At 39.5% G+C, this 26,005-nt stretch overlaps 2 protein-coding genes across 2 annotated transcripts; one reads left to right on the forward strand and one right to left on the reverse strand.

Annotated features, from left to right (window-relative positions):
• Window positions 1-3,394: 3,394 nt before the first annotated feature.
• On the reverse strand, window positions 3,395-5,983 carry LOC118428094 (lactose-binding lectin l-2-like). Its single transcript, XM_035838062.1, has 3 exons — window positions 5,557-5,983; window positions 5,184-5,237; window positions 3,395-4,034 (listed from the first exon to the last, which is right to left on the reverse strand). The coding sequence occupies exons 1-3, from the start codon at window positions 5,981-5,983 to the stop codon at window positions 3,784-3,786; spliced, it is 732 nt and encodes a 243-aa protein (XP_035693955.1). The 3' UTR covers window positions 3,395-3,783.
• A 4,545-nt stretch (window positions 5,984-10,528) lies between these two features.
• On the forward strand, window positions 10,529-24,973 carry LOC118427218 (importin subunit alpha-3-like). Its single transcript, XM_035836863.1, has 12 exons — window positions 10,529-10,712; window positions 11,329-11,373; window positions 12,163-12,246; window positions 14,291-14,373; window positions 14,958-15,050; window positions 15,483-15,655; window positions 16,290-16,456; window positions 17,151-17,330; window positions 17,847-17,975; window positions 19,279-19,455; window positions 19,992-20,243; window positions 20,522-24,973. The coding sequence occupies exons 1-12, from the start codon at window positions 10,635-10,637 to the stop codon at window positions 20,615-20,617; spliced, it is 1,557 nt and encodes a 518-aa protein (XP_035692756.1). The 5' UTR covers window positions 10,529-10,634; the 3' UTR covers window positions 20,618-24,973.
• Window positions 24,974-26,005: the final 1,032 nt, after the last annotated feature.

The following is a 26,005-nucleotide window of genomic DNA, read 5'->3' on the forward strand; positions in this document are numbered from 1 at the left end:
AGCTTCTCCAACATAGTACTAATAGACCTGCTGAAATACAGAAAGGGGCACAATTAGAGATAAAAGCAAATGCACGGTCTCCGGACTGACCGTAAATTGACCCCGCAATTGGCCCAGGGTAGAGTTTCCATTTGTCAAATCGTCGTAAATATAACCACACTTCTGGGGGTTACAGAAAGACCAACAACATGGGTGCTGTTCTGGTAACAAACAAACGTACAGATAAACCACTGGTACACCCTTTGCTAGAGCTATTAGAGAGAAATCGACGCCTTTGTTTTAGATAATCATCGGTAACGTTTTTGTCTATATTTAGTTTGATGACAACGTCAGCGTTCGTCATACTAATATGGCATACGTTTAAAATTGTAAGTGTATATTGAGTCGTATGGAAATGAATTATAAAAGTTCATATAGACGTAACGTTATGTATAGACCCGTCAACTGTGACATAATGTGTATTGTAAGTGAATGAGTTCTCATGAGTATCGGGCTTCCCATGTAACTATATTTAAATGAATCCCTCGTGTAATTTATTACTTAAGAATGTCAATATCTCCAGGCATGGTGTTATGCTACACTCGACGTAAGTGGCGTTTATGCTTGTACAAGTGGTGCGTATCAGTCAAGAAATTTTGTCCATTGTTGTATATTGTGGAAATTTATGGATGTCTTCGAAAATACAGTATCTATAGAACCCGTCTCTTGATGTCTAGAGTTTTAATTCTATGTGTAAATACAGCTGCGAGGTCTGTAAAAGATTTTTTATTCTCCACTTAGCTTCTTGGCTCTTTGTAATGTTATATTTTATTGACCCACTCGTTTGTGATGTAAAGGGTCGTTCGTTTGAAGTAGAAATTCGATTAGATTTGGAGTTTGCCGAACGTATTTGCTCCTGTAGCGCAGAGTGTGTCCTTTGTCTGGCGGGAGCAGGGTATCCAGGCCCGGGGAGAGGCAGGCGACATGAATGCGTTCTCCGGGCATCTGCAAAAGCCTAATCCAATTTGAGAAGGTGCAGCCAGTCAGCATCGGTAAAGAGCAGAAGGAAAACTGACCCCAATTTCTCATGCTGCTCTTATATTGTAGAACAATCAAGTAGAATAGCAGTACCAGGAAGTCCTCTTCGTTGAAAATCAGTAGGCCGTTCTTGCACGCAATAAAGCAATAACATACGTTCTACTACGAAAAAGAAATACGGAAAATATGTGGAGCAACGAGAGCTAGAGAAGAAGGCATGCATCAAATTTCATTTTTGATATTTGCATACGTTGACAAAAAAATCTGGAATATTTTATGCTTTTTAGTTGCGTTGTCTGGCACTTGTACATGCATATCTTGAATTCTTGACCAATATCAGTATGAGAATATTATGCAACATTCGTGTGGCGTTTTTGGACAACAATTTCACAAACCTTGCAGCAAAATTATCCTGAAGTACCGGTGGAATTTTCCCGTCTTTTCCCCAAGGGCCTTCTTAAGGGTTAACATAAATAAGATGCTGGTATCTTGTTTCCTTGAAGGTTGGGCTCCTGAAGGACTGTAAATATTGTCAAGTTCCTATAGTATCAAGACGGCTCGTTTGGTCGACAGGGCACACCAGTTTCTGTCAGTGTCAGACGATTTTTTTACGTGCTCGAATGACGGATGGCGGCCATGTTTGCTCACGTGTGGGGGTCGCCATGTTGGATCCCGCCCGATTACAAACCAATGAAAAGGAACTTTTGTTCGGCCTAAAGGGCCGCTTCGCGGGGACAACATGCCGACTGTGTCACCATGGTAACCGCAAGGTCAAATGTACAAACCATGTGGACTTGGTATTAGCACTGTCATAGCAAAGTTGCAACCAAACTAGTTTCTAAGTTCACTAGATTAGCTCCTTTTTGTCACAGGTTGGTCAGGTTAACGCATTAGTATCATTTGCTGATACACCGACATTGCACTTCAAACAATATCGACCGTGTGCGTTTCATTGAGTACGACCTATCAATAGACGAGGACAAAGAAGCACGGCCCCATATTGTACAAATTAAGGCACTTTCAATAACTAAACCGAAAAGCAATCCCTTTTACATTCTTAAAAGTGCATTTATTAATGTTTCGCGCCATTGTCTTCGTGATGACGGCATCTTTGCACAATTATCTCAAACTCAAAACTCAAGGTTTTTGTCTAATCAACGACACACTATTATGATGACAATTGGTTATCCAAAGACACCTATGCTCTGACATCTGTACTGTGCAACGTATCGATATCCGCAGCACAATTCCGATTGAAATAAACATGCATCCGATTACACTGCGCTAACACTAGCATATACCTAGCCTCTACCAGGCTGTGGTAAACTTACCGCTGCGCCGACCATGTCTTCAGTCCAGTAGGTTCCCCTTCAGTCTGTTCGTTTCCTAGGATTTGTTGAGTCCGGTTGGAATCCAACCTAGCTTGTCTGATTCATAGCTAAAACCCTTTGATCGAGCTTCCATCTGATAGAACGAAATATGTCTGAAAGCTAGAACCCCGAGCTTCTTGCTAGAAGCGTTCAGCCAAATGATCACATTCAAGGTTTTGTAGCCATATCACTACAAGCTTTATTATTAAGGCAAGCGTGTTACAGAAGTGTCGTATGAACAGTACTTATGATAGTATGTCGATTGGCTTGTTGCACGAAACGAAACGTACCCGCTACATCATCATCTTAGTGATTATTCCAAATGCAGAAGTGAAGCAGTGGCCTACATCTAGTAAATGCATTCAGAGCATATGAGCCAAATTACTCAACTTATCCCCCCTCCCCACAACTAGAACTGTTCTTCATAAGGTATTTGCTGAGAAGTATTAAAGTGGAATATGAAGACAAACTATAGACTCCTGCGCTGACTGTTGTTCTAGCCAATTGTTATTTGCCCTCTTCCTGCTGAAAAAGTAGTAAAAGCGCAACTATTTTTTTTCTTTTTCTTGTACATAAGGATCGGAACAACTACTCTAAATGCTACCCTCCTATACATATGATGTATGATAAACATACATGTACAAAAAACTAAGTGTAAAACAAAGAAAACACATTTTACTTGAGTAACAATGAAGCTTTGAATGTACAATTCGTATGTTCATCTCTAATAACAAAGGAAAAAAAGAAAGTCAAATTCCTACTACTGCTACATGTACAAGTATCCTTGTAGGTGATGGAATCATGACAAAGCGAAGTCTAGCGTCATAGTAATTTGTTGTACTAGCGCCCTCTTGAGTGGCACAATACGAAGGTTACATATACAAGAGGGAATATTTATCAATACACTTCAAAAACTCATGGAAATAATTTATCCAAACCTTACACTCTTGGGATTGCTGTAAAATAGATTTCTACTGTGGTAGAATTTGTCTAATAATTGTCAATTTGTCAGACTCAAAGGAGTTTGCCGACCAATGAGACTACGGATGGGTGGTAGCTGCAGAATATTTCACACCCGCTTGGTAGCGCTCCTGAACAATGCTCTTCCACAGGTACCATGATTGACTTAAACATATCGCACTAAACTCAGTGGGACGCAAGTAATCTATGTAAATCAAAGATTTTGTACCAGGTATCGTCTAACAATACCGATTATTGGTATAGTGAAACATTCTTCGCCTGGATACCCTCATTCATGTCCACAATTACTTTTTCACTCACACACACTACTTTGGGGCGAGGATAATGGTATAATACTAGTACTGTATGCGAGTAGCTTGCCACAAGGCTAGAGGAAAACTGTCTGCACTTTTGCAAAAATGTTGCTTTTCTAGTTTTAGATAAGGCATGCAGGGTTGTTGCAGTACTCCCAGCGGGTGCTAGGGTCCGTTGTGTAGCACCACAGGCCGAGCGCCCCATCCGGGTTGCGGCAGTAGTTCTCGGGCGGGTCAGAGTGATTATCAAACCACCACCAGTAGTAGGGATAAGCGTGTGGATAGTTGAGATCCCATCGCTGACAAGTCTTCCCACTTCTAGTGACGGAGAGATTCCCGCGGTAGTCAGATCCGTCACTCTTGTCTGGGCAGACTGGGCCATAAAAAACATTTTGTGATTATGCCAAAAAGCAGTTACTCAAGTTACTTAAGTCTTTAAATACATCTCTTACTCTCTTCCCTCTTTCTCAGTTACATATGTGACAACTTTGAAAGTACTATAAAGGAATGCAGTGGATTTATGAACTTTTCCTAATCAATTATGCAAATTAGCTGTTAATTTGCATAATAAATATCACATTATATAAGTCTTCACTTAGGCTATTTACATACCAAAAATCATGACGATCCGTCAACACGTTCATATTTTCTAATTAATTATACAAATGAGGTCGTCATTTGTACGATGAATATGTCTTAACATTTCTCTCTTTTTCAGCTACATATGTGACAAGTTTTAAAGTCCTATCATGGAATGAAGTGGATTTATAAAATGTCCTCATTAATTATGCAAATTAGCTGTTGCTTTGCATAATTGGTATCTCATTATGTAGGTCTTCACTTACGCTACCTACATACCAAAAAAACATGATAATCCGTCAACATCTTCATATTTTCTCATTAATTATTCAAATGAGGTCATCATTTGCATAATTTATATCTATTGACATTTCCCTCCTTCCCAGCTACATATGTGACAAGTTTCAAATTCCTATCATGGAATGCAGTGGATTTATAAACTTTCCTCATTGATTATGCAAATTAGCTGTTGATTTGCATAATTAGTATCCCATTATGTAAGTCAACACTCATTCTATCTACATACCAACAATCACGAAGATCCGTAAACACGTTGTAGAGTTATTCTCGTCCAAAGTTTGAAAGGAAACCGGCGCCTGCTGCAAAGCGGCGCCTGCTGCAAAGCCGCTAGGAGGCCCAAACTCACAGCACTTACTCTCTGCCCCAAGGGCTATCTACCACTCAAAAATCATGACCACAACATGTCCAGAACACGAGATATAAAAAAATGAGTTTCCGATGCAGTACCTTAGCAAGCCGCTAGGGGGCCCATTATCGAACTTGACCTTCGTTTTCCCGACCCCTACCCATCTACCAAATATCATCAGGATCCATCCAAGGCTTCTTGAGTTATGCTGTTGACACAGAGACACACAAACACGCCCAAAACATAACCTTAGCCATTCTGACGAAGGTAATAAAAGTACAAACTGTAAATAGTAACCTGTTTTATCCGCATTCTTCATGAGGCAAGAGGCGTGGTCACGTGATCCTTCATCTGAAGCAGGAAAATGAAAACCATAATGAAACTTAACATATATGAGAGTCTTTACATATATTAAGTGTTAATAAGATTTCGTAGACCATGAAAAGCAATTTGGAACCACACGGACATCAGTAGATGTCTCAAAATGTACTATCCAAGCAAAGATTAGGCTCCGGCTGTTTTTTTTTCACATTTTTTTTTCACTGGACTGCAACACGGAGGAACTTCAAGGAGAGGAGCTGGTACGGTGGACAAGAGGTGGGTATGCAGGTGAATAAAAGTTGCAAATGGCTGAATTGCAGGTAAGTAAAAAGAAATTGTCGTGACCTACCCTGTGTCAGCTGACAGATGAATTTCAGAGTAGTGTCGCACCTCAGGTCATTCCACCCTCTGCCCCTAGCGGAAACGTAGTGCACGCAGTCTTCCCCGGCCCCGAAAGCGTCGTCTGGTTGGCCCGGTTGCCAGTTACCCCAATCAGAAGTCGCGTTGTATGGCGTCCAGTCTACCCACATCCACTCACCCTCGCCCAATTCATCGCTCAGCCCGAACCAGAAATATTCGCCACTATCCACGGAGTTCTTCAGCTTCACCAGAAAGGTGTCGAGGTCTTGGTTCTTCGGCATGGCCAGGAGCCCCCCGTCATCTTCACACACATGTCTGGCCTGGCTGTACGTCTTGGCTTGGTTGTACGCCTTGAAGAAAGTTCCGTCGTATGAAGTGTAACCAGAAGGACAACCTGGGGAAATATGATCATCCATAAGTTAATGTATGTAGATTTTGTTTTTGTTCAGCTAAGTTTTGCAAGTTTAGGTCTGGTTGTGGGCCTTGAAGCTTCCATTGTTATATTATATAACGTTATATGGAGTATAACCAGAAGGACAACCTATTGAAATGTCCCTAAAGGGTCGTTCTGACTTGGTGCGGAGTGTAGACAAAAGGACAACATGTTGAAATATGGTATTCCTTAAGTTAAAGGTTGGAAGTTTAACAAGAAGGACAACCTGGTGAGATAATGATAATCGTTTAGGTATATGTCGCAGGTTTGGCGTTTGCTTGTTCGCCTTGAATCATGGATATCAAAAGCTATCAACCACCCAAACAATCTGAACAAAGCGTGTCCATGAAATAAAGATAGATTGAAAAAAAACTGCTTCGACATAATTTCTTAATCATTTTTGCAAATGTTGTCCTATTTTGCATAATCTACATTTCACCTACATACCTACCAAATTTGTTGTTCCTTTCTTAGCTTCACTATAGTTAACTTCAGTTACCGAGTTATCTTGACGGTTGTTCACCAAATATGACCACCACTTTTCGCGGAGAAAGCGTTGACAAAAAAATGAAAACAGCGAGAAAACTATTATCTCTCTTGTCTAATTATCCTTCTTTTTTATTTTATCATACCCCAATTAAAAACGGGTAAACAGTACACAAAGTGGACGATATTAGGCTGTGCATGAAGTAGTAGCGCTACGTTAGGAATTGATAAGTTACTAGTAGGCAACAATACCTTTTTCTGTTTTACCTGGTTGATCAGTGGTTGTCTGCGGAGTGCGGAGATCAACCAGTGTTTGATCTCGATTAGGAGAGCCGGTAAACTGCAGCTGTGGCCTGCCTGCAAACGTGTAGGTTGTCGTTTCGTTGGAATCTGGACCTATAGGAGAAAGTACCATTGAAAAATCTTCGAATTCAGACAAAGATGGTTGAATACGAACAATAGGTACGTGAAGACTTAACAACAACACTCACAATACGTGTTATCGTAGCCTGGGTTCCATCCGATTTCAACCGAGGCTTCTTACGTACACTCGCTGCCCTTTGCTTGTTTTTGCAACATCGAAACTCCTTTCCAGTCCTGTTTCTAGTATTCTAAACGGAGGAGATGAACCATTGGAAAATACAACACTACAAAAGAATTCCAAATGTTGCAAAAACAAGTAAAACACCGAAAATGAGAAGATACAACATACACTTCGTCGAGACGGTGAATGTAAATAAAACAATAATAATGATAATTATGATCATTAACGGTGTACTTACAGTTTGAAGAGATACACCCCATGGCAAGCATCATGCCGAAAATGACCAGCATTCTCTGTTTTGTGGCCCCCATTCCTCAGGACTAAAGGATGTAGATGCAACTGCAAAATGTGAACAGAGACAAACTTCTTTGTCTCGGTCGAATTTCAAAATGTGGTTTCCACACACCGAACTGAGGCTTTATTTCTCTGGATAGGAAATAAGTCTGCTGTCCAGAATCTATAAATTTGCATACTGGCTTTGTCCGTACTGCACAAGATCCGACTGAAATGTAAATGAGAAAGTTATTAGCGGTCACAGAAGGTTAAGTATTAAGTTGAAGCGTTATGTGCTCCTTTGTAGAGTAGCAATCCAGTCGTGTGGAGCCTTGGGTGCCAGACCACGCATGCGCAGGACGGCTCCCAAGAAACGCCCGGCTCTTTTTCGACCCTGGACAACATCAAGCCTTTATCCCACATCAATAAAGGATTTTATTTTCAGCGAGGAGAACTGGATATTGGTACACTTCAAACAGTTTTAGTCAAATACTGCGACATAGAAATGCTCGTTTTCCCCTCAAATTGTCCTCAAAGGAAAATTTAGTTGATCTTGTAACAGCTTGTCTTCGTAAGTTGGAAAAACTGGCATCAAAAAGTAAAAAGAAATTGTGGAAGAGGCACAGATATCATATACAGTTATATGTTATAAGAGCCGGCGTAAACAATGAACCTTAGCCGGATCCTTAAATATGCTTGAAGATCACATGTGCAGTGGTGTGGAGGTTATGTTCCAGGAAAAGATCATTCATGGCTGTCCGTGTGTCCTTGGAGTGGCGGAGAGCATTTGTCTACAGTTTGAAGTAGAGGCCATGGCTTTTGACTATCTTATAAGTTAAGCCGGCAGATACGAGCGTATAGGTACAGTCCAAACAGTTATGGTCAAATACTAGTAGTGCGACATAGAAATTTTCGTTTTTTCCCTCAAATTTTCCTTAGCCGGGTCCTTTCATCTGCTTGAAATTCACATGTGAGATGGGGAGATTAAGATCGACGTTCCGAGAAAAGATTATTCATGTGACTGACAAGTCAGTCATCATGTGTGTCCTTGGAGTGGTGGAGGGTGTTTGTCTACCGTTTGAAATTAAGGTCGAGCCTTTGGACTGTCCTACAAGCTACTCATACTCGTTTTTTCCCCTAGAATTGTCCTCAAAAGAAAAATCAGTTGGCCTTGCAAAAGTTAGTCTTCGTATGTTTCAAAAACAGGCATTAAAAAGTAAAAAAGCAAAAAAGAAACTGGAAGAGAAAGTACTATGTGTTGTAAGATCAGTAGATCCTGTCACCTGCTTAAAGATCACATGTGGAATGGGATCCATTTGCCGAGAAAAGATCGCTGTTCTGGGAAAAGATCATTCATCTGTGTCCTTGGGGCAGTGGAGGGTATTTGTCTACCATGTGAATTGAAGTAAGGCCGAGGCTTTGGACTGTCGCATAAGGCCTTATAAAAGTTATAAGTTAAGCCGGTAGATATAGGTGCAGTCCAAATAGTGTGACATAGAAATACTCGTATTTCCCTCAAATTTTCCTCAGCCGGGTCCTTCATCTGCTAGAAGATCACATGTGGGATCGGATGGGGCTTGAGATCGACGCTCCGAGAAAAGATGACTCACGTGTGTCCTTGGAGTGATGGAGGGTGTTTGTCTACCGTTTGAAATTAAGGTCGAGCCTTTGGACTGTCTTACAAGCTAAGCCAGCAAAACCGAGCGGGAAAAAAAGAAAGAAAGGAGGCAAGCAAACGTGCACACGTATGTAAATGTATTTACTCAAACCCTATGTGACCATGGCTAAATCCCCAAAGACTGAAGGGATACAAATAGATGGATGGATGTACTGACCACTCTCCAAGCAGAGGTTGATGGGGAAATCGTGACCCTTTCCTTGCCGTCTTCTTCTGTCAGCTATCCCCACTAACTGACAGAAAGTAGTCCTTTATATTCATCTGTTGTTAACTCCAATATTCTGTTAACAACCCAAAACTTCATCACTGCAACTAAGCGTTTTTAAAACACAGTTGTCCAGGCATTTGTTGTAATGTGTCCAATTATTTCATCATTGGGTGGGAAACTGGACTTGCCTTCATCTTTTCTTGTTATACTATGTACAATGTATTATTTTCGGTCTGACGTGATTTTCCTTTGCTTTTGCAAGTCTTGTACTTGAGTACGCTACCTCTTTGTCATATTGTGTTATTGTTTAAATGTTTGAATAAAAAAAATTAAAAGAAAAAAATCACTGACAGAAAAAGACGGCAAGGAAAGGGTCACGATTTTCCCTATCAAACTTTGCTCAATGAGAGTACTGACAACTAGGTTATCTTATTCTGACATATATATATTGCGGTTTTATCTTATTCAACTTTTCATCTGTACAAAAACTTAAAAAATTTGGGGATTCATAAGGTAACTTCAGATGATGAAGTCGACCCAGAAGGTTAATTAAAGATGATACATGTATAATTTGCGAAAAGGGCAAGAAAGAATGTGTTTTGTTCTTGTTTCTTTTAGGTGTACATTTTTTTTCAGTTAAACGCCTGGCAGTGCTAGTGCCGGTGACATAATTTCAAAAAGCACACATTTCCAGCAATATATTCTTGGAAAACCTGCAAAACACATTCAGAAAACGTCAGCAACTTCAAATACGTTTAAACCAAGTCCCTCTGCCACATCTGCTTGGAGCACTTTGGGTGGGGCTGATGACGCAATCGTAAAGCGACATCTTGCGGTTGTGCTTATATCGGCACATATTCATGTACCAAGGACGTTATATATAAAATGTCCTTGCAAACAGTTACACAGAGCAATTTTTGCTGGGCAATCGTACATGGTTCAATGTATAACAACAACTATCAAGCAACAGCACTACACGCCTAATCTCTCCTATATACAGAGCCTCAAAATATCGTCGATATTCAACAATATGCAGATGTAGCTGTCACTTCCGCCTGAGTCAGTGTGACTTTCGCGGGAAAACTGTCCCGGCATGCATTGTGGCTCGTTGAGTCAGCAAGAACGTGCCATGAATGAAAGGGGAGTCCTGGTTGGTCCATTTTTTTTATGATTGTTTCTTCAACAGGGAAATACCAAATTCACACTAAAAAAACTGTATATATCTTAGGGTATGATATGCTAATATTAATTTGTCTATAGTTGATCAAAATGAGTTATCAAAAATTTTATCGACATCATTACAAATCAGGGTGGGTCAGAATTGACCAATGAGCGGGCTTGTTCTATTTCTCTCTCGGTGGTTTCCAGTGACGTCAAAGTTGGCCGGCATTTTGGATTTCTGGGCTGAGAGAAACGGAAGGATTTCCCTCAGATTTCCCCTAAAAATGTCGTCTGGAGAAAGCTACGCAGACTTCTTGAACAACAGGATCAGAAGTTACAAGCATAAAGGCCGCGATGCTGAGGTAAGTTGTCCATCTCAGCCTGAAACGACGCGTTGTTGTCGAGAGAGAAATGTCCAGACAGTCATGACGCCGTGTTTTGGCTTGGAGACAAGCTCTATCATTCAATTTTTCCTCAGATCTTTGAAGCTTTGTAGCTGAAACAGTCCGATTTTTCATCCATAGATGTAGTCATAACGACCTTTAAATTACGAAGATGTGTGCTGATGTACATTTAGGTTTGTTTCGTGTCAAAAATCGTCGGCAGACGACGTATTTTTTTTCGTCTGTCTTCTGATCACTTCACTTCAAAAATGGCGCCCGGGCCGACTTGTATGTTGAGCGAGCAACACATGCGAGTATTCCACGAACTAATCACGTCAAAAGACCCTGAAATCTCACCGATAACACGACCTTCGGTGTCTGCATACTATGTTGAGTTACGCTGAGAGGGTGCAAGTAACAAGAATGAAGTGAAAACGGGAAGAGATCATCACGAAAATTTAGGTATTTGGGGACGTTGCCAACCAAAATGACTGGACTATGCGGAATGGGGAGGGGGGCAGCAGTCAGACATGGTACATGATAATTTGGTTCAAGTTGTCTTGTAATAAACAAAGCTCTTTTGATTCCAACACAGGCTATGAGAAGACAGCGGAATGAAGTAACTGTTGAACTGAGAAAGGTAAGTAATTGCATCTTTAAAAAATATAATCATGATTTCCAAATTATGTAGGGAAATAAAGTAAACAAAAAATAACCAAATCAACAAAATTTGCATGTGTGTTTGGTCTCTAAAATTTCTTTGTCCTTTCTTTTAGCTACACAAGAAATGATGAAAAAGAATCTATAAGGTCACATGAGAAGGAAGTTTTAAATTTTTATCTAGTCTGTCCTTTAATTTTAATTGATTAATTTGATGAAAACTACACATGTATATGATGTGAGAAGTCAGAACACATGTGTTTAAAGACATCATATTTACAATAGATTATCCCACACCCAATCTTTGTGACAAGCAGTCACAAACTGCCTGTGCAACATCAAATGAAGTAGTAGAATGTCAGCAAAACCTACCGAGGCATTTTCTGATGAAATTTTATATGTAACTTACCTAAACTTAAATTGTATTGATTGACTGTATTTTTTCTGGTTACTTATCACGAACATAAGACTAAGTGTGTACAATAATACCTTTCAGCATATGTATGTAACCTTGTACAAATATCCTGATGCACCCTAAAAAAATAGGTGCACTGCTGCATTGGATCATAATTATGTTTCATAAGTGGGTGGGGAAAATGAAGGTCAAGTTCCAGATTCTGCCTCCTAGTGGCTTTCTATGGTACAGCAGCAGAACTTCAGGTTTTGATATATTTTGACCGATTCCATAATTGGCTTCCTAGTGGCTTTCTATGGTACTGCAGCAGAACGTCAGGTTTTGATATATTTTGTGACCGATTTCTCCCCACAGAATAAGAGAGAGGAACACCTGCTGAAGAGAAGAAATGTGCCAAGGATAGACAGCTCAGAGTCTGAGGAAGGAGACAAACCCCTGGTATGTATCTTCTGAAGTAAAAGTAAAAAATCTAACTGAGAATAGCTTTTTGATGTTTTTACATAGACAACTTGGCAAATTATTTGCATTGTTTTCCTTTCATTCTATTTTAAACAAGGCTAAACACAAAAGAAAGTTTATTACAGAAATGTTGTTTGTTTTAGTTGCCACAAATATTTCAGGCAACATAAACAAAAACACATACATGTAAGTAGCAGAAGACAAGTCTTCATAACTGTAATTTGTAACTGTATAATTACAAGGCCTTACCTTTCAAGATAGCTACCCATAGTTTATGATTTTGCAGGTACAAAATAACCAAGGCAAAGAATGATATACAGCTACCTTAGTTGCACTGCACATGTTTATATGTAAAAGATTGTTTTCGGACTAGGTGCGCACCAGATATTTGACCAAAGTGTGACTAACAGATCACCTTCATACTGTAATTTTACTAATTTTTACCTTACATCAACAAATCTAAGGTAAGTACATGTGCTGGTTAGACAAAGAGCTGTATTATGTATGTGGGTCTTCACAAATGCTTTGCTATGCAAGGCTTCCATGTACTTGCTTCTTGCCAGTCCATTGAACTGAATAATTGAAGAAGTAATGAAATTAGTTTGTTGGTTGGGTACTTCTTAGAATTGGGAGAGGTCAGAGGACACAATATTACTGTTTTTGGTAACACTCCAGAGCTGGAGCCAATATTATTATTGTTTCTCATGTCAAAAAGTAAGAAGTAGGCAGTACATTGAAAATTTGTTTTTGCAAACTTTTCACAATTCTTTGTACATTTTACCATAAAAAAGTCCATGTCAAACTCGATAACCTTGCATCCAACATACACAGTGCATTTTTGGTGCATTTATGCATGAACTGAACTACATGACAGAGAAGTTTTGTTATACTCCAGAAACACACAGTCCAGAAAGTCATCCCAGCATTTTTCCAGTCTCTTTCAGTTTACTATTTGCAACCCCGCTCTGGCGGTGCATCTCATAATGAAAATGCATCTGTGGTAGGTGCAATTTAAACGGTGCAACTCTGCAAATGCATGCACAACTTATTTATGCAATGAAAAAAGTGCACCTTTCAGAGCCAGCCACATGCATGCCATTGAATTTTAGCTTTCTCCCTGCTGTCTAGCTTTGGTAACCAACACAAATATGATGGCAAAAGACCATCTAAATTTGATGGCAAAAGACCATATTCGCGGGGAGACGGTTAAAAGAACCTCAATTCTATAATCTGTTTTTGTCTGGATTTCAGACAGTAAACTTTTCTTTCTGCAAAGCCAAGTGCAATTTCTCCTCTTCAATATTATGCCAACTCTATGATTGTATGAAGCAGCTTTACACAGCATCAAGCATATGCAGTGAATATTTCTTTGTCCCACTTTGTGTGAATAGAATCAAAACTTTCTGTAACCTCTGCTAGTTTGTAGTGTTATAGAGTATTTTCTTGTTGTCTGTGATGTGTTTATTGTATGTGACCAGTGGGGCAGTGATTACATCACCTTAGAAATGTCTGGTATTTGTGTTGGTGTTTTCAACAGGGATACTCAATTCTGTAGTTGTCTCTCAGTATACTGTGAAGTACACTATTTTCCTTTACAGAATGGACATCATTTATCATTATTATGTTATAGCTTTTTTAACCACAAGATGGTATTATTTTAAATACCCTTAGTCTAAGTGTGAACTTAGATGTATTACTATGTAACATTTACCTATCTCTCACAGTTAAGGTTTTGCACTTACCACATTTGAAAACATTTTTGCTGTTTGCTTTTTAAGTATTATGAAAGCTTAGGAGCAGTGTTGCTCTTAACTACTTAGTTAAGTTCAAGTTGCTTTAGGAGAATGTTAAGTATACACAATGAAACATTGTAATGTTTACTCTCTTGAAATAGGAAGTACATTTCAGAAATTCTTGCACAATGCTTTCATCTGATTATCATTTTCATCATCTAATGTTTTCATCCCTTCACTCCTGTGTTTAGTTTATTTTTCATGACTCTTTTCCTTCTTGCCTTCCCCAGACAAACCAAACGTTGGCCGAGATCGTACAGAACGCCACCAGCACAGATGTGTCAGTCCAACTGACGGCAGTGCAAGCTGCAAGGTGAGTGACTTAATCTTTTATGTTTGAGGGAGAGGTCACAGCAAACTGGTGACACCACAAGTTTTTTATTCAAATATATTACAGCTGTGTTGCAGAATTTGTCAACCCAAAACTTACAACTCCACCCAAAATACTCTTAGTCTTACGCCTCTACTTTGAAATCAAGTCCTGTCAAAAATAGGTCGATTTAAAGTTATTTCTGGCTGGCCTTTTTTTATTTCATGAAAGATTGAAGCATAGTTCTAAGAAATTACTTTAGGCAGCTTAGCATGCTTTCTTGTTGAGTGAGACAATCATCATTATTACTTTATTACGTAATTATGTATACTGTAAATGTATTTAAATTCGCGGGGATTTAATTTCGCGGTAGCGGGAAAAAGGACTTTTCGCGGTGGATTTAAGTTCGCGGTAACACTATAGACTGCAATCTAATATCATAATAGAAAAATAAAAACATTAATCCACCACGAACATTTCTGCATTTACAGTAGTACCTTGGAAGATCATGTCTGTATAATATTGATTTAGAACCTTAATGGGAAGAATGCTGAGGTACATCTGACAGTTGAATATTTTCCCAACAGGAAACTGTTGTCCAGTGACCGCAATCCCCCGATCGATGACCTGATCAACTCTGGCATCCTACCCATCCTGGTCCACTGTCTCAACAATGAGAAGTAAGTATCTCAACCAGGGCTCAAACTACTGGTTGCCAAAATTTGGAGCTGTGTGCCCAATTTTTTTCTGCACCCAAATATTTTCGTAGGCTTACATGTAAAGATCTCAAAGCATACTAGTATACACCATATTCATGACATTCAAGAGTTTAAAAGAAAAATAAGATGTCAGTCATAGCACTTGTCTATGAATTTGAAGTTGGAATTTGGGTTCACCAAAATTTTTGATGCTCCAAAAGGAAGTATGGTACTAGTAAAATTAGTTTTTTTGACCTTCTAGTTTCAACTTTATTTTATGTTTTTGAGTGCACCCAATTTTTTAGGTTGGGTGCATTTTAGAAAACCCTTTAAACCTTGTTATTCAGTTATTTCATGTTCATAAATCATATGATTTGATATTTATTGCTGTGTTTTCTTGTGTGTGCCCCCTAGTGCCTCCCTACAGTTTGAGGCTGCCTGGGCCCTCACCAACATCGCATCAGGAACTTCCCAACAGACCCAGGCTGTAGTTAACGCAGGTGCTGTGCCCCTGTTTCTGGGGCTGCTGGAGTCTACTCATCAAAACGTCTGTGAGCAAGCCGTCTGGGCGCTAGGCAATATCATTGGTGAGTCAGCGTGCTTTTCTCCAGGATGTTAGCACATGGGTAATATGAATTCATGAATACTTTCATCAGGTTTGTACAGAAATGGATAGTACAGTTCATTGTTGCACAACTGAAATGGAAATCTTCAAATGTTAACGATGATTGTAGTAGTATTTTCATGTATTGCAGCAGTACAGGCCGACAACCAATTCCTGAAAGTAGTTTGGTATATAGTCCATGGACAGCTGGAATGAGGTTGACGAATGACTTCATATGGGAGGGAGATAACTGGCATTGTTTAGGTCTGCAATTCTTAGGTCTCATTTCCAAACTGCGACACTGCTGGCCAATATGTCACAACGAAAACTAGCATACAAGAGACAAAAAAACACACATGCAAAACATGAAAATGATTTGTCATAAGCATAAGTCTTTATCCACAATTTTCTATTTTTCATTTCGGCAAACAACCCTGACAGGCCCCAGTCTGGAAATTAGACCTAAGCATTGAGTCAGTGGCAATTGTAAACATCTGTGATGGCTGGGGCGCATTGCATTGAGAAATTTCTAAATACTAGTATGTCATGGATGTGTATGATCTTCGATTTCTTATTGTAGATCTATATTTCTTGAGATAACAATGTTCTCCCCGTAGGTGATGGTCCGCAGTGTCGGGACTACGTCATCAGTCTGGGTGTGGTCAAGCCACTCCTGTCATTCATCAATCCCACAATCCCCATCACCTTCCTGAGAAACGTCACCTGGGTCATAGTCAACCTGTGTAGGAACAAGGACCCCCCTCCCCACATCGACACAATACAGGTATGTAGGAACAAGGACCCCCCACCCACATAGACACAATACTGGTATGGAGAAACAAAGACCCCCCCTTCCCACATAGACACAATACAGGTATGTTGGAACAAAAGCACTCTCTCCAGAATACAGGTTAAATGTTGACACAAATGGACTGTTGTAGCTTTTAAGAATTCTAACTTCTAGTTGTGTACACCTGAATGTTTTGTAGAACTGTGTTGTACTGTTAATCTTAAAGTTTTTGCAGTAGTTTTATTTTTATGGTGACCTCTGCACTTTGAATTCATGGCATGGCAGATATATCTTTCCAATGTATTATCACTATACTCCATAATTGTTTCAGCCCCAAACTTACTGTAATTCACTTTGTCTTCTCGGTACCAAACTTTCACGGTCTGAGAAACTTGAACTTGTTCTCTGAACTAAATGTTCACGGTGACAGCAGGTGCACGTAAAAAAGGTCAATGAATTATTTGTTATCTGTAATGATAAGTTCACTTTACAGGCGTCACAGAAAAAAACGCGAACATAAAAGTATGGTGAAAAAATCAAGAATTACAGTAAATCACTAGAAAACCTTCTTTGAGTAACTTTAAACCTTTCTTCTTCTACAAAACTAAGCCTCAACAAAGATACATGAATCTACAGCAGATTGCCAAAAGTGGATTGAAATAGACTGACTGAAAACACTTGTTTTCAGGAAATTCTCCCTGCGCTGAACGTCCTGATTCACCACACGGACATCAACATCCTGGTGGACACGGTCTGGGCGCTGTCGTACCTGACCGACGGCGGGAACGAGCAGATACAGATGGTGATCGAGTCCGGCGTAGTGCCCTTCCTCGTACCACTGCTCAGCCATCAGGAGGTCAAGGTTCAGGTGAGAACATATGTCTTGTTTGGTTTGGTTAATGAAAGCTTTTATTGGTGAAGTACTCGCTGATTTTCCTTGAGCTATATACACAGCTAGAAATTCATTTTTGGGTTGAAAATCTAAGTGCATTTTGGGTATAGAATTAAGTACAATGTCAGCGAAACCTAATTAAAAATCTTACTGCTCCTCTTCTGCTCGATTATGAAATTTTAAAACTAACTTCAAACTGTTGAACAAGTAAGTTTTTACTATTTTTCTTGCACTTAACTGTCAAGAATGTGCTACACACTAGCATAGAATAGTACCTTTACGTACACATCCCAACGCAAACATCTAGGTACACACACTGTAAAAAATTAGGTGCATAGCTCCCATTTTGGTACACAATTAGTATTTCGAACCCTGATGACTGTAATTGGAAGACCTTCGGTGATAAATATTGTGCATATGATTATGAAAATGGAATGGTGGTTTTATCAGAAATTCTTACAGCCATTTTACATGTTGTTTTTTTCCATCCAGACTGCTGCCTTGAGAGCAGTAGGGAACATTGTCACCGGTACAGACGACCAGACGCAGGTGGTGCTGAACTGCGGCGTCCTGGACCACTTCCCCGCTCTTCTCAACCACACCAAGGAAAAAATCAACAAGGTAAGGGAAAAGCCTCACTGTTAATCTGTATCTGTGCAACATATCAGCTTTGCAGGCATGTGGTACAACAGCAACTGGTTATATTACACTGACTACTAATCAGCTACAGGTACAGAGATTTAGGTTCAGGTCCAAACCAATGCCAGTATGGAAAATTTAATTTGTTCATCATTGAAGACCACACATTACTAAGTACCTGTACTAAGTAATGAACAAATTAAATGTTATTTAGACTTCAGTTATCTGATATAGAGAGCCTATCCTTTCAAGAGGATGTCAAATCAAATCAAATAAAAAAATACTGATAAAAAAACAATTACCCTTCAAATATGTACACTAAAACAAGTGATCCATCTATGTGTTTGAAGTCCTTTAAGGGCAATCCAAAAAGGAGCTGGAAGTGATGATCATTATGAGGTCTTTGAAGGTGCTCTGTCCTGTGTATGATGATGTAGGCATGCATGAAAACAACCCTGCCAACCATAAGCCTGGGTACAGGCGGTGCCTGACAAGGGAGTGCATCTGAAGTTTGTAGAATCTTACAAACTAGTGATTACAAAACAATTCGTTGGCTGTGTGAATGTGGGAGTAATTGTGTTAGAAAAAACGTTTGGCCTCGGCAGAAGTGAAGAAGCAAGATTTTGTCCAAACAAATTTTCTAGCGATATATAATCGTGTTATGGTAAAATTGGTGACAGGTCTCTGTCTTTCATTGTTTATAATGTAGACATATATGTAGATTGTGTGAATGATAAACGATGGACAGTAGAACCCGATGACGATTTGGTATGTATCTGATCCAGCTCTCCTCAAACAATGGACCTCTGCCTTAACGTCCATAGCTGAAGCTAGTCTTTTTCAGTTGAGTGAGAAAATAGATGTAAAATGCTTTCTGAAGAGCACAACATTAGGGCCTGTTTGAAATTAGAAATCAGAACCTTTCCTACCACAGTATCGTGCATAGTCCAGTGGTTAGTGGCCCTGCCGCTGGAACTAGAAGCTGTGAGTTCGAATCCCAGGTGTCGTTTATGCTGTTGTAGCTGACATGCATGCTACCGGAAAGGGTTGCAGTCCTTTGGACATGACTTTGAGCCGTGGTCCACTGTTCATTGTGCTTGTTGAAAAGAGCTAGGGGAATTTTCCCGGTACAATGAACCTGTAAATACTGTACATAGCATCTGTCCACTCTGTCACGACCAGTGGAAGACTAGCTCTTCAGTGAGCTAAAGCTGGATGGAGATCACTTAACTTTTTTCCTGTGTCAACAACCCTAACCACAAGATCACCTTGTAACTGTTTGCAGGAAGCTGTCTGGTTCCTGTCCAACATCACGGCCGGTAACCAGCAGCAGGTACAGGGTGTGATCGAGGCCGGGCTCATCCCCATGATCATCCACCACCTGAGCCGAGGGGACTTCCAGACACAGAAGGAGGCGGCCTGGGCCATCAGTAATCTCACCATCAGTGGCAGGAAGGATCAGGTAGGCAGCACATAGTCTAGGCAGGATTGTATTTCAGTGTTTAAGTATAGGTAGCAAAGGGACCATGATTATCCACCACCTGAGCTTGGGGGACTTCCAGACACAGAAGGAGGCGGCCTGGGCCATCAGTAATCTCACCATCAGTGGAAGGAAGGATCAGGTAGGCAGGATATTGCAGGGTTCTAGTCAGGATTGTATTTTAGTGTAATAGTATTAGTGGTACTTCAAAGGACAGTATTAGGATGTAGAAAGTGAGGAAAGTGAGAAAAAGATGGAAAGGCAACATAAAAGAATAGGCTGGTTTAAGCTCAGCCAAAGCCACAAGAGCAGCGGAGGACAGAGATAAAGAGGAAGAGTATAGTGGTATAATTATATATATATATATATATTTTTCCAGGTCATTCCTCCCTTCTGTGGAGTTGGTGCATAACTGTGTACTGTCTGACTTTTCCAGGTCTAGTATCTTGTAGACAAGTCGGTCATTCCTCCCTTCAGTAAAGTCAGTGCATAACTAATGTGCCGTCTGACTTCCCCAGGTCCAGTACCTTGTGGACCAGGCGGTCATTTCTCCCTTCTGCAACCTGCTGAGTGTGAAGGACACCCAGGTGATCCAGGTGGTCCTGGACGGGATCAACAACATCCTCAAGATGGCCGACAACGTGGAGGCCATCGAGACGCAGATTGAGGAGTGCCACGGACTGGATAAGATCGAGGCTCTCCAGAATCACGAGAACGAGGACATCTACAAGCTGGCGTACGAGATCATTGACCAGTACTTCAGTGCGGATGTAAGTCATGTGTTTTCTCACTAAATTGGGACAAGGTAGTGTTTGTAGTCTAGTGTTCATTTCTGCACGAAAACAATTTGATTTACTGTATTTGCCATAACTCAAGTCGTGGCCTAGGTGACCGTCTGAAAACTGAAAATACATTTTGATACATTGCCTTTTACCACAGAAGAAGTCCTCACAAAAGTAAATGAATGTATGCAGAAACTAAAACCACAGATGCATGAAATGTTCTATATCGTTCTAATCACATGTACATCTATCTATTTTCATGGTAGATTGAGGAGGATCCTAGCCTGGCACCCCAGGCGTCCACTGAGGGCTTCCAGTTTGACGGTAACACCAACATACCTGCCGAAGGATTCAAGTTTTAGGCTAAGAACAGAATCCTCTCCTCCAAGACATGCTCTGGCAAGTGTGATGATAACGAACCATCCTTTGGCCACTTTGAAATGATAGTTATAACTGGTTATAACTTTCCAGGGTTTGAAACTAAGCAGACCATTGATCGTAAGCAGGGTGCTAATTAACTATTGCAGCCAGTTTTTTTTTTACTAAAAAGAACATTGAAATCCCATTCAGATTAGAGATTTTTTTGTGCAAGACCTAAAACAGATTTTTCTCATGGACAGAGAGTTACAGATACATGTAAGTGTCTGCAAGAGGTGATTCCTCTTCTCCTATACAATGTACATGAGACACTGGGCCCTGGCTTTGGTTGCTACAGTAAAACAGCTAAGTTGCCAGGCAATACAGTCAGTTTCAAGCCCTGGAACAGTGACTTAAGCTCGATAAAGAAGAGTAAGGAAATATTTCAAGCAACAGACTTTGTGTGCAGGTTACACAAGTTTGCATCAATGTTTGTGATAGAAAGAGAGAAAAAAAAGAAAAACTCCGGCAGAATTCTTTGTTCCTGGATACCACCTAGTTTCTTTGACGCATGTAAGATATGTCTAGTAGAATCATGGACCCAGGAGCAAAGAGACCTGTGTAGATAGGGTCTTAAAGGGTTTCTGGAAAGAAGAAACCAGTCATTAACACTGGACTGAGTCTTTCCAGAAAACCCCTATAGGCCCACTTACCTAAAAAACTCTTTGGAAAAAAAAGAACCAAAAAAATTAAGTCAAGCAAAATGGTGCAAAATGTATCGACTCAAACAGTTGAAAAAAATATTTATAGCCAATTTGGACTTATTGTTGCCTGTGAATTGTAAATTCCTAAATTTATGAGAATGAAAATGCAAACAAGGTATGTTGCAGCAAAATGTAGTCGTGCTTCATCGCTAAACGGTTGAGAACAAAAAATGGTGTGACTTACTAGTGTGCTTTATACTCGTGCACAAAGGAGTAGGTTTGTGTTTTGTGCATAGCTTGGAGAATTCTTAGGCTTAAAGTAACTGTTATACAGACCATTGACAAATCATCGGGTTGGAGGGGTGATGATCATGATGTATTTATTGTGGCATTTCCTTGGCCGCATCCGTCAGAAAAGAAATTTTTATCTATTTTTAAAAGTTTTTCTAAATTTGTAAGTGAGAATGTAGCTCGTAGGGAAAAAAAGTCAGTCAGTCCCCCCCATTCTTTAACCTGATGGTTTGTCAGAAGACACAGTGCTAGTCAGCTATTGTATGTAGGATGCCCAGCTGTATAGGATATTATGATACTCCCTAGCATCTGTCTGATTAGCATATAGCAGCCTGGCTTTGCCTGGCGATCTGAGATATAGCTCCATGGCATTTTCAGGACAACGTCTGTATGATAATCTCCACTCCAGTAATGTACACACACTCAAAACCAACAGAAACTTCTTTTGTTTAGTGAGGTAGAGCCAGCATTCAGTCTAACCAATTGGTCCACATTGGACAATCGAATGCCATTTGCTTCAGCAAAATGTCACAGTTTGGCTAGCAATGGGAAAAATGGTACGTTGTTTGTTGTCTTCATGTGAAAGGACAACTCTTATGTTTTTGCTGCTTTTAAGATATTGTATGAAAACGGTATGTGGAAGTATGGGTAACTTTTTGGCAGTTTTGTATGCAAAAGAAAAAGTACTTCAATGCTGGTGTTCTATATTCACATATGTGGTTACCATAGCATTTGTATACATTGTCATGGCAACCACAAATCATTTATATGGCAACCAACCATTCTGATCAGTGCAGTTAACATGATCTACAAACCTGTTTCATTTACTAGATACCGAGGTCACAAGTTTTATTTCACATAAGATAAAGCCATGTACATGTTAATCATATGATAGAAACTTTGTATATACAGTACTATGAGCCAACCTCATTAAGCAAATAGCATCCAAATTCTATGTGTGTATCTGTACCTACCATTGAGATATGGTAGGGGTTTAGAGTTTCAAACTTTGGTGGATGGCAAGGCTCTATGATAAAGTAGAGAGAAATGCTGCCTAGCATGTATCGACTGTCATGTTTGGTAAAATTGACTTTCAAAAAAAGGCATTTTTGACTGTTGTTGACGATGCTACTGATTTGCTGGCAAAAGTGTGGAATTGTAGTGTTTGAAAATGAACATGTATTACCAAATTTGTACAACAAGAGACTCCATGCACATTGAAATGACTGGCTTTTGTGATGCCATGAACCACATAGCCAATGGCTGTTGAGGATTGGTGATTAGATCATAGGCTTCAGAATAATGGACAACATTGTGTGCTTCCAGTCAAGATCTGGTTGTACACACCATATGTTTACCAGACACAAAAATGTTTACTATAATCACAGTAGTCTTAATTTTCAGGACAAATATACGCTAGAGGAACACTTATTGTAAACAGAGCTAGAATTGGTCTGAACAGGAAACATACTAAGTTCTAAATAAGGATTCCTGATATTGGCACAGGGTGTTGATTAGAATGCATTTGTTGTAATCTAAGTTGAGCACATATTTATTGGTATGAATTCATATTACATTAATTTTACAAGTCGTAAAGTGAAAATGCACAATTCTCTGATCAGTTGCTGTATTCTCCAAAGCCACTCCATGGGTGCAGCTTGGTTCTATATGGAGTAAAATTAAGTTGAAATATCTCACTTACAATTATGCTGAATGTTTTAAGCAGAATGATTTTGTTTCCCAAGGGCTAACTTACCAATTATCACATGTAACATTTGTTTTATGCTGACTCCTGATTGGTCAGTTTAGATAATTGACACATTTAAACTGGCCAATCACAGCCTTTTGTGATTAGATGGTCCATATGTAACCCCTAATAGTAGGAAAGTCAAATGTAACCCTACCAAAAGTGCTAGATGGTGCCCCTTATAGTTACTTTTAAGTTTATTACTACTAGTGAAGAATTGGTGTCTACATACTGCTGCATAGGCTGTTTTTGATCAAACCAATTTTTTTTCTTGGTTCTAACATTTTTTTTCAGCTTGAAAAGGAGTGTAATAGTAAGTTAAGAGTAAAGCATTTATGTTACTTATATACATATCCTGTCGAGACTAATTGTTCTTATCATTTATACAAACTGTATAAATTTTGGGCTTGTTTCTCTTTTGCTTTGATCCAAGAGAAAGAATTGTACTTACATGATACATATATGTGCCCATAAGCATTCAGCTCTGGAATGGAGGCAGCGATAAGTAGGTTTCTTTTTTTAGACACTGGAGCATACCTCAAGAAAAGGGGGGTATGCTTGTGTCGTAAAAATGTGATGTAAATTTCGTACGTTCTTGTTTTGTAGAGCGGGAATTCTCTTGCGGTATTGGCGTCCAAGACTCAATTCGAACATGACATGCGAAAGATTCTATACCTTCCTCCCAGAGTTGGACAAACTCTCCGTATTGTATGAAGAATTTACTACAAGCAATATTTCATTGTAACACTTAGTTTTTAGTTAGGTAAAGGTGTTATTAGTTTTGTATGTATGTTGATGGACGTCACTGGGCCATTTTAGCATTCAGGTGAACTTTTCAGACTCTTGAAAAGTAAAAAAAAAGGACATGTACACCTCAGTACAAGGTATCTTTGCAAGGTTTTGCTTGCACTCTTTGCCGTTTTGGCCTGTATTATAATATATATATGTTTTAAGAAAATGTACATGTACAAGAGTCATCAGCAACTAAGTGTGCATATTTTTTATAATCATTTTTTTTTCAAAAGTGAAGTAAAATGTTCCAGTGATGTTGTTATTATGGTGTTACAACTTGAGATGTATTGTTGCTCTTATAGCCTGACCCTCCCTGTTCTGATAATCAAATAGTCCAAATTCTGGCCTAAATAGTGCCTCAGAAATTGTAAAAAAAAAAAAAATAGTGGAACATACTATTACGTGGGGGAGGAGAGGGTTGGGTGACTGAAGCTTTGTAGCTTTAGATTTTGTATTCACTAGCCTAATAACTCGTATGAAGTGGTAACTTCGATAAAACGACAAATTTCTCTGATTCATTAGAAACGTTATTTGGTCAAAAAATGCCAAAGATCGCAAACAGCAGTTGAACTGTGTGTACAACGGGAACTGTCAGCCAAAATTTTATATAGGACCGTCACAAATCATTTACTACCAGTGTTTGTGAACCATAGAGCCGAAAACAAGTGTTGTATACATGCTGGTAGGATGTCCTTTACGATTTGTTCTATGCAAGTTACCATTTTTCTGTGTACATGTACATGGCCGTTCACGTCGGAGGCAGGTAATAACAGGAAATGGAGTTGGTGCCATCTCGGCATGGGGCCAGCTTCATTCTGCAAGTATCACAACTGTGTTGCGTCTTCTTTCATTGTCTTTTAATTTGTCTGCATGAGTGGTAAAACAAGGAAAAACGTGAAGGAGCAAAAATTAGTGGCAAGGTAGTTTTGCGGTTAGGGTAGTTGAACCCTTGCAGGCCCCAATGTTGGGCTCTTGAGAAAAGCACTTCAAATTTCCTCACTAGACTCAGGTGAAAATTAGTACCCAGCTTCTGTATAAAACATTCTTTGAGGAGGTCCTGGATATGTCAATGAAGGTTAGACATCCAGATAATAAGATTCACCTAAAAAGCAGTCACTCAAGCAACTGGTTAAGATACTGGAGGTCATGTGGGGAGACGCATCAATCTCAAAAAAAAATCACCCAGAGTATTGTACCATAGTTCAAACTGGATGACATCTTGCCAATCATTCTACAGTTGTGGCAAATCTCACCATTATTAGTGAACTATTGATAAATACACAAGATGTACAATATTATAGACTTTATTTCCATGTAAGGAAAGTTTTAACAAACATTGATATTTAAGAAACAGCTGCCCCATTGTAGAGGTCAGAATACTCAAATTCAAACAACCAAAACACAAGGTTAGGTTTTAGGATACTTGACTTTCATAATATCTTATAAAATAAATGTATCAAATAGTCCAATGTTCTCTCTTGGAGAAAAGCTTGACAACACACGCACATGCTCTTAATTTTAGATGCAACAACAATTTGGCAACTAATTTGGCTGTTAATCTTTCCCAGGGAAAAGGGTATTACCCTTAAAGCAGAGGTTAGGCTCCGGGTGTATTTTTGGTCGTTTTTATCGGGCTTCCTATTTTGTATTGAATCTTGCTGTGTCAAAACCTAACCGAGGTCAGTGCCAGCAAAATAGAAAGCCCGATAAACGTTTAAAAAAACAGCCGGAGCCTAACCTCTGCTTGGAGAGTAAAGGGTATGACTATACTATGAGCTCTTGATATGACACTTCATTGTTGTGCCTACATTTGCAGTATGGTACTACATACAACAAGCTAGTTAAAACTTTACATCTCT

The sequence above is a fragment of the Branchiostoma floridae genome, chromosome 12, assembly GCF_000003815.2.
Source record: "Branchiostoma floridae strain S238N-H82 chromosome 12, Bfl_VNyyK, whole genome shotgun sequence".
NCBI lineage: Eukaryota > Metazoa > Chordata > Leptocardii > Amphioxiformes > Branchiostomatidae > Branchiostoma > Branchiostoma floridae.